The sequence below is a fragment of the Hyalella azteca genome, unplaced genomic scaffold (genome assembly GCF_000764305.2).
Source record: "Hyalella azteca isolate HAZT.00-mixed unplaced genomic scaffold, Hazt_2.0.2 contig12758, whole genome shotgun sequence".
In the NCBI taxonomy this organism is placed as follows: domain Eukaryota; kingdom Metazoa; phylum Arthropoda; class Malacostraca; order Amphipoda; family Hyalellidae; genus Hyalella; species Hyalella azteca.
In genome coordinates, this window is record NW_025942706.1 from 1,825 (window position 1) to 10,168 (window position 8,344).

Sequence of the window (8,344 nt, forward strand, 5' to 3'; positions counted from 1 at the left end):
TTTTCCTTGTGTTTATTTAACAATTTATTGAACAACACAACAAGAAGAGCCAGGTATATACAGTGAACAGAGAAGAAAAAGAATAAGCGCAAAACCGAGGCACAGGAGTCTATAACCTTGTATAATGGTATTTTACAATGACATTCTATGCACAATTTTGTGATGACTGATGATGCACTAATTTTTTGATAAGTGAAATTTTTTTCACTGGGCGAGGTAAATGTAATCAATATTTTTTGTTTTTAATCAATTTTTTTGTTAACTGGAGCCTTTGCTAACTGAGGTTCTACTGTAAATGCGTTTTTGGGGGTGTCCCGAATAGCCCCAGGGGGGGGGGTCCCGAATAGCCCTGGGAGGCTGGGAGGGTGTCCTGAGTAGCCCTGCCGTGAATTGACATAGTGAAATTGAGTCTGCCCTGCTGTGCGGAAATGGCAGGCATTTTTTTTGGGATTGAGGTATGTAAATTCCGTAAATAAAGTTTTCATGCTAACACTTGTCTGCCACTTTTTTCGAAGCAAAATTTATGAATACAGCAAATACTTTTACTACAGACCTTAGCAGAAGTAACTTTTCAAAATATTGTTTTTTACCCTTTTTTTCAGGAACTTTTCAAAGCTAGTAAATGTGGTATTTTTTAACTTCCTTTATACTACTTAGATAGGAAAAATGTTGACGTTTACACCACTATATTTAGTTTTGCAATATTCCTATTAGTTTTGCTACTAAAACAGTTGTACGCCATGTCGGAGGACTGTCCCGAGTAGCCCTGGTTGATGGTAAATCATTTGATTTTTTATAAAAATATCACAATTTTTTATTTTTTCAAGTTTTTTTATATATTTAAATATATTGAGTGGCAGTCTTGAATTTATTCTGAAGTATTGTTATTCATGGTTTAGTATAAATGTACTATGAATAGCAAATTGGTATATAAACTAGTTGCCTCTAGTGTGTATTAGGTTCCAATAAATTGAATATTTTTGGTACAGAGGCATCAGGTGTTGCAATACATTGTACATAGCTAGTAGCTTAGCTAATTCTTATAAGGCTATAAGTAGTCTTTAACTATTTGACTATTTGTTATATATTGATTAAATTAAAATGTACAATTTAAATGTGTTAGCTAGCTTATACAGGGTGGGGCAGAACCGATTGAGTAGTTTTGAGGTGAAATAAAAGAGTAATGGAGGTACATAAAGAAGAAAGTTTATCTTCCTCGAGATTTGCATAACATACTGGTACCATTTAAAATACTAATGCTTTGAAAACAATATCAGGAAGATGGTGTCTGTTAGTTGCATCACACTGTTGGAGTCATTCTCCGAAGTTTCCTACAGCATGTTCACACATATGGCAAGGTATGGCCATAACCTCTGCTGCAATAATCCATTCCCTTAGCTGTGGTAGGGTGTGAGGGTGACTTCCGAACACCCTCTCTTTTAGATGTTCCCAAAGAAAGAAATTGCAAATGCTCAAATCAAGTGACCTTGCAGGCCACTGTAAATCACCCCTCAGAGACACCAGACATGCGGGAAATATGCGTTTCAAAACATTGAGTGACATTTGGGCTGTGTGAGCTGTAGCCCCATCTTGCTGGAACCACACATCTCCCAATGCTTCATTTTCAACAATGTTTTCCATCCCGGGCTGCAAGAAATTTTGCAACATTGCAGCATAGCGATCGGAATTCACTGTCATGGTTACTCCCTCCTCTGAGAACGACTCCAACAGTGTGTTGCAGCTAATGGCCCCCATCTTCCTGATATTGTTTTCAAAACATAAGTACGGTATTTTAAATGGTATGCTATGCTAACCTCTAGGAAAATAAACTTTCTTCTTTATGTACCTCCATTACTCTTTTATTTTGCATCAAAACTGCTCAATCGGTTCTGCCCCACCCTGTATATTGAGAGGTTGAAATTGTATTGACCTTTTAGGCAGTTAAAAAGATTTTCCACCATAATACGAGTATTCTAAATGAAATATTTAATTTCAATCTTTAAATATATGAATTTATAACTAGAAACAAAACAATTACTGTTATAAAACTATATATAAAATAATTAAATGCAGTGAATGGAAATAAAATGTTTGAATTGTATAAATGTTTATTTCAAACAGTATTTGCTTTTCTCATAACATAAGTCTCATTTCAAGTCGTTTGAGGTTTGTTTGGTTATCGTTTAGTTTATGTTTAGTATTGGTTTATTGGTCTGAATAAAATGGGAACAGTGCAGTCAGTCACTCAGTCACTACTAGTCGGTATGTATAGAGGGTAGAGTCTGCTAGATTTAAAGGACATAAAACTACATGAAAGTCACTGATTCTCTAGCTGATTGATGCTCTGAAGATAACTTGCTGGGCCCCATAAGAGGTTCTAACCCAGTCATGTGGTGTGTCTGCAGTGGAAGTGGGTTAAGGCTTGGTAGCCAAAGTGTGACAATGTTTGAGAGCACGGTATTTATTACCACTGTGTGAAATCCTTGATAGGTTTTAAGCTCAGCCTGTTTCTACCCTCAAGCTTGTAGTCTTTATAAAATGATGTCCTAGCCAGCCCCTTTTTTTGCGGCAACTGGCGGCTTTCAGGTGACAGAATAATGGCCAGCTGTCGGCTAGAACCAATTGGCCTCAGCTGACTGCTGGCCGCATATTATTCTTTGCCCCCTCATCTTACATGTGCACTAATATTGGGATATAAAAAATGATCATATTAAAAAGATATCAACATATAAGTTTAGTGTTCAAATTTATTTAGCCCCCTGCAGTGCTAAAGGGAATGATCATTTGTTTCCAGATCATCCATCACCACAGTGCATGACCACTGTTTGTTGCACTGTTTTAACTATGTAGACTCTTCCTCTTTATGTCTTCTATGAATTGGAATGAATCTTGTTGCATGCATTTATAAGTAAATAAAAAATTGTATCCCTGCCAAGTTTATACTTGATATTTTTCTTTCAGCTACTTGAAAAATTTAACTTAATACCGATTAAGTGATTAACTAAGTTCAGTGGTAGCATGGATCATCAGAAAGATTTGCTCCTTGCTATATTAGGAAATTCTGTAAAATGTTCATCAGGTTCAAGACAGCAAGAGAATGCAACAGAGAAAAATTTACCTCAAGCTGAAGAAACACTATTGAATCCTGGAGCTCCTTTGGCTGTGGTAAGTCTGGTTTTCACAAATTTCTGGTCAATTGGCTATTACTATATTACTTATGTAGGTAAATGAGATGTTATGATTTCTTTTATGAAATAATCAAGATTGTATCATTTTATTAGTAGGTACTGTGAATTTGTAATGTTCTATCTCTGCACCAAGTTTATTCATTTTCTTCCCAGAGCAAATGCAAATTTTCACTGATAAAAAATGGCATTCATGCCAATGCCACCAATATGGGGAAAGAGCAGAAGCCCCTACTTCTGGCTGATGTTGTTCCTCTTTTGGCCCATGTGGTTCTGGGCCAAGATATTGACATTGACGACAAGTAAGAAGACCTCCACTAAGGTAGGCCTTGATTTTTTATACATGAAACATCAATTTTTAGACAATATTTATGAAAGAACATTGCATATCAAATTTATAACGGATTATGACTAAAACATATATTAAGTCTTGAAGCATAGTTTCAATTCTGATTTGTGAGAATCTTGCAAATTACCATTCTCACCATTTATTATGTTTCTATAACTTTTGGTTTTAATATCCTTAGTTGTACAGAGATGTCTCAATTTCGTTCCAGACAATGGTTCAAATTGAAGCTTAGAGGCTCTGTGACAAGCACATTGTTGCTGATTGCTGATGGTATTGGCAGCCATCATCTTTGTCACCTGGACTGTTACCCTGATGCTTCAGAAGACTCGCTTCCACCTTGCAAAAAGCAGAAGAGATCCTCAAGGTGCAAGTGTGTTGCTAATTGTGGTGTCAAGTGTGTCCAGCCCCTAGAAGACAGAATTACTTCTGCTCTTCCTAAACTCCATGCCCTGATGTCTTCAGCAGTTGTGACTCTGCACCCAGCTATCTATGGTCGCTCTCTCTTGCAAGATCTCTTCACACTGCGATGCCCAGAATCATATGTCACACAACTCCGTCATGGTCAGCCTGCTTCTGGAATTTTTTATCTCTTCTGTTAAACAGTGTTGCTATGGTCAAGAACATATGTAATTGTATCGATAAATGAGAAAATAATTGGAGGTTAGGAATATTTATGTGTGTAAATGTGTGGAAAAAGTTTGTTTTGAAAATTAGTTTGATCACTTTATATTTTTCTAGTTATTCACGATGTGTATTTGCGTGCCTTTGCAGGCAGTTCCTCTCAAGTGCCTGTCTCCATAACCCAAGCCTTCCCGTCATCAACGCTCTACAACAACTTATCTGGAGTTCAGCCAAGTACTAAGCCTGAAACTCAACCCATTGATGAAAAATCTTATGACCTTTTAGAGGAGGCTTACTTAGCTGATGAGAATGTGAAACTCAACTATTATAAAAGCTTAGATGACAAATTTGGTTCAAAACGTTTACCAGCTGACAGGTGTTGGGATCGAGGTACAAAAGCCGATTTATTGCCACCTGACAAGTTTGATCGACGTCTGCTACTTCTACATCTGGAGAGAATGATTTCCCGACAATACCCTGTACCTCAGTCCTTATTCAATGAATATTACCACCTATGCATGCCGCCTCCACCGCATCGTGATTTCAGTAACTTCATTGCCACGAAGCCCATGTATGCTCCAGTGAGTAACATTGTCGTGCGTACAACATGATGCTAACCTGAATGAACCTCAATTGTTAATCATCGGTCATCTGAAAGTTTTTAGAGGAAGCTATTTCTTTGTCTTTATGTAGATCTAACCTTTAGAAACTAATATATACGTTTATAATGTATGTCCATATGAAAATTTTAAAATAATTTGTTGGTTATTGTTTGTGTTACGTGCGAATTTTTCAGTTATGATGCTTATGTTGTGTGCAGGTGACAGCAACATCTCCTATATTCAGCATAGATTGTGAGTACAGGCATAAGAAGCCCACGCTGATCGCGGTGGTGAACGAGAGTGCAGAGCTCGTATACCGGACACCCATTCTATCAAGAGGCGAGGGCAGCGACGACTGTGGCCAGAGTCTGGAGCAGGTGCAGTCTGTTCTACGTGAACGTCTTCCTCCTGATGCCATCATTACAGGGCATAGCCTCCACAACGATCTCGAAGTATTGAAGGTACTTCTGCAGTACTGTGAAGCTTGCTCTTTTGAAGAAACTTCAATAATTACAGTAAGGATTACAAAGTGTTAAGTGGTCGTGCACCCTGAGAAGTTTCCTCATGTATCTGAACCACTGGTAAATTCAGATAAAACCTCAAATCCTTAAAGCTAACTCTAAGCAGCTTTACTAATTATTTCCGCTTTCTTAGCGCGCTTGTGTATGGTGTTTAATTCTTATGATAACAAAGAAGATATCTGATATTTTTTGCAGCTGTACCACCCGTACGTGATAGACACTTGCTTCCTCTTCGACTTGGGACCGGATTCTTTGCTGACCCACAGTTTGCGGCATCTGACCCGACTCTTCCTGAAGAAGGAAGTGCAGATGTGCAAACATTCATATCATGACCCCACTGAAGACGCTATTGCATCTCTTGAGCTCCTACAGTTAAAGTTGCAAAAAGGTGTGTCAGCATTTCAATTCTGCAAATGAATAAGCCTCTTCCTTATTATTGACATCTGTGAAATAAAAAAATATATACTGCTCAAAGTATAAGATATGGAGGCTTTGGCTAAGGATATGTTTATTTTGATGACAAGATTACCTCGTTCGTCTTTTAATTTTATCATCTGTAATTCTTTGTGCTAGTTCCATTGACAGCATTAGCTTCTAAAGTCTCGATAAAATGTTTCTTAAATTTTTAATAGTAACGATAAATTTCCATCCAAATGTTATTGTCATGTCTAACACTTGATTTTGTATCGAGAAATTTGTCGGTGAGACAGAAAGATTTTCTACTCTATAGCCATTTATTTTCATACATTTTTTTGCGGCATTTGATTTATAAATCTTTTGGATGTATAAATCAGCAAATTCTGCTGTCTAAAACTAATATATTTGTATGGATACATTTGCTTTGAAGGATTTACTTACGGTGAGAAGATAAAAGGTGGCTACGTGCCTCCTGCTGCCGCTTTGGAAACATCTCAAGACAAAATGTTCTTCCAGAACTTCTTTGAGGTATGCATCGCTCGAAGCTGAACTTTTGGCTACATTATTTATAATTGACTGCATTGAATTGCAAATTGTTGACTTGTCAAATGAATTGGATGAGTTGGTCTGTTCAAAAGAGACTTTGATTTTAATAGAAGAGTTCACATTGTCTGCGCTACGATAAAACTTATTCAAATGAAATAAATTGCACGTATATTTCACGCTATATCAGGTGATAGCAGGGACATGAGGCAGCATGAGTAGCCGTTGGGTGGACGGAAACATTCTTATCTTGACAGTTGTCAAGTTTTACGAGAGCTGAATTTCTAACCATCACGAGAGTCAAAATTACTGTAATATTTTCGAAGCAATTAAACCTGTTTCCTTTGTATGCATTTCCAGATGTATCAAAATTGCGAGTTGCCTAAAGCAAGGCTGGTAACGACTGAGTGCTTGAGGAGCGCGTGGGACAATCAGATGCAACAGTTCGAGTCAAGCTTGGATTGCGACGTCGTGACGTCAGAAACACAGGCCTTTCGCCATCTGCCCGTCGCTAGCAATGAGTGTTCTAGTCCTCTCACTATTATGCATTTCCAGGTAATTTCTAGACCATACTCACACTGTAGCGACAAAAATATGCTGAACTTTATTTTAACGTTCCTTTAAATTTATCCAATGTTAACATTCATTTATGAATGCGAGGACAAAGCACAGTTATCTGTCAACGTGACTCCAGATATGAAATAATTTAGTTATGTTACAATAGACCAAGTTGTTGTCGTAATTAAGGTACCGGTATCTACAAGGTTAACAAAGTGACACTTGATCTTCTAGTTCTGTATCCTAGGACGAAATATCTAGAATAAGTATAATAAATTCGCCATTATATTGTAAAAACGAACATCAATATGATTATGTCAACTAGTCTATCTTTCCACCATCATCATGATTTTGTATCTCTCATGGAATTGAAATTATTATTTAGTTTCCTGAATATTATCCAAATTGCTTTCTGTAATGGTATTTGCACGAACTGAACATTGTTGGACAGCTCATGAATTTTTCTTTGTGCAGTGCACGAGCATACTGCAACCCAAGAGCACCAGGAGGAAGGCTTGGAAGAAATTCGACTCTCGTTTGACTGCAGCTCTGGAGCAACAGCCTGCCAACACTCTCTTCTTGGTGCTCCTACCTGGCGACACGGCATCTCTGTCGCCGTCACCCGAATCCCCCTGTAGAGGTCTTCTTTTACTTGGCATTACGAAATAATGATCGATGTGTGAAAATTTGTGCTTTTAGCCTGTTACTGTTAATAAACTTAAAGTTGGACTGATTGATGTAATTGTCTATCCTCAATATTATTGGATAGTTTACTATATACTAAATATGAAAATTAATTTAGAGTGTTTGGTTATATCAGTGCTGTTATTCTTGTTAATGGTCAATATTTTTGCAAAAAAAAATGGTGAGCTGAAAATTAAGGTCTCTGAAGCATCGATAATTCGATATCAGATAACAGCTTAATTTTCTGAAATTTATTGTGAACTTGTTACATGGCATGTTGCTGTGGCTCATGCTCCAACAAGTACCAGAGATCATCTCAAGTGGCTTGCGGCTGACTAATGGAGGGTGATAGCCTGGAGAGCGATACAGAATGCAGGTGCCTCGATAGCTCTATACGACGAAGATAGAATAGAGGTTGAAGGCAGACTGTTTAAAAAGTTATCGTTGCAATTCAGAGCAGACTCGCGAAAATCGATCTGACACGGACTTCTGGCGTGCTAAGCTGCTACAATGGCTCGACCAGCGCTGAACCTAAGGAGAGCGCTGAGGATAGAGAGCTTGGTTTCCCAGGAGCAAGTTAAGGAGGTAATGCAGTCTGGAATCTTCTCAGTAGCCTCCGCGCCTTGCTTGAGAAAATTACTGCTGTCGCCTTATGAGCTTTCAAAAGAAAAAAAAATTTTTGTCCAGCATTAGAGACCAAAAGATTCTGGGTACACCAACCATCTCTGGTCGGGCCACACTTGTCTACAACACAGCGTTGCCAGAAAATCTAAGTGAGTGTTCTGGAGATCGAAGACTTAATTTCGAATAAGCACCACCGCCGGCACAACGCCTCCAGGGGAACAGTAATGTGGCTTCCATTAC

General features: G+C 38.1%; 1 protein-coding gene across 1 annotated transcript; it reads left to right on the forward strand.

Moving 5' to 3' along the window:
• Window positions 1-2,284: 2,284 nt before the first annotated feature.
• On the forward strand, window positions 2,285-7,530 carry LOC108667573. Its single transcript, XM_018154616.2, has 9 exons — window positions 2,285-3,165; window positions 3,342-3,487; window positions 3,743-4,095; window positions 4,306-4,736; window positions 4,976-5,218; window positions 5,474-5,666; window positions 6,126-6,223; window positions 6,599-6,793; window positions 7,271-7,530. Exons 1-9 carry the CDS (start codon window positions 3,019-3,021, stop codon window positions 7,463-7,465), a joined length of 2,001 nt encoding a protein of 666 aa, XP_018010105.1. The 5' UTR covers window positions 2,285-3,018; the 3' UTR covers window positions 7,466-7,530.
• Window positions 7,531-8,344: the final 814 nt, after the last annotated feature.

Bases quoted from the DNA above. Each gene is read 5' to 3' on its own strand.
- LOC108667573 (XM_018154616.2), top strand. From the start codon at position 3,019: ATGGATCATCAGAAAGATTTGCTCCTTGCTATATTAGGAAATTCTGTA. The intron at 4,737-4,975 runs GTGAGTAACATT...TGTTGTGTGCAG, and splicing joins CGAAGCCCATGTATGCTCCA to GTGACAGCAACATCTCCTAT. The intron at 6,224-6,598 runs GTATGCATCGCT...ATGCATTTCCAG, and splicing joins TCTTCCAGAACTTCTTTGAG to ATGTATCAAAATTGCGAGTT.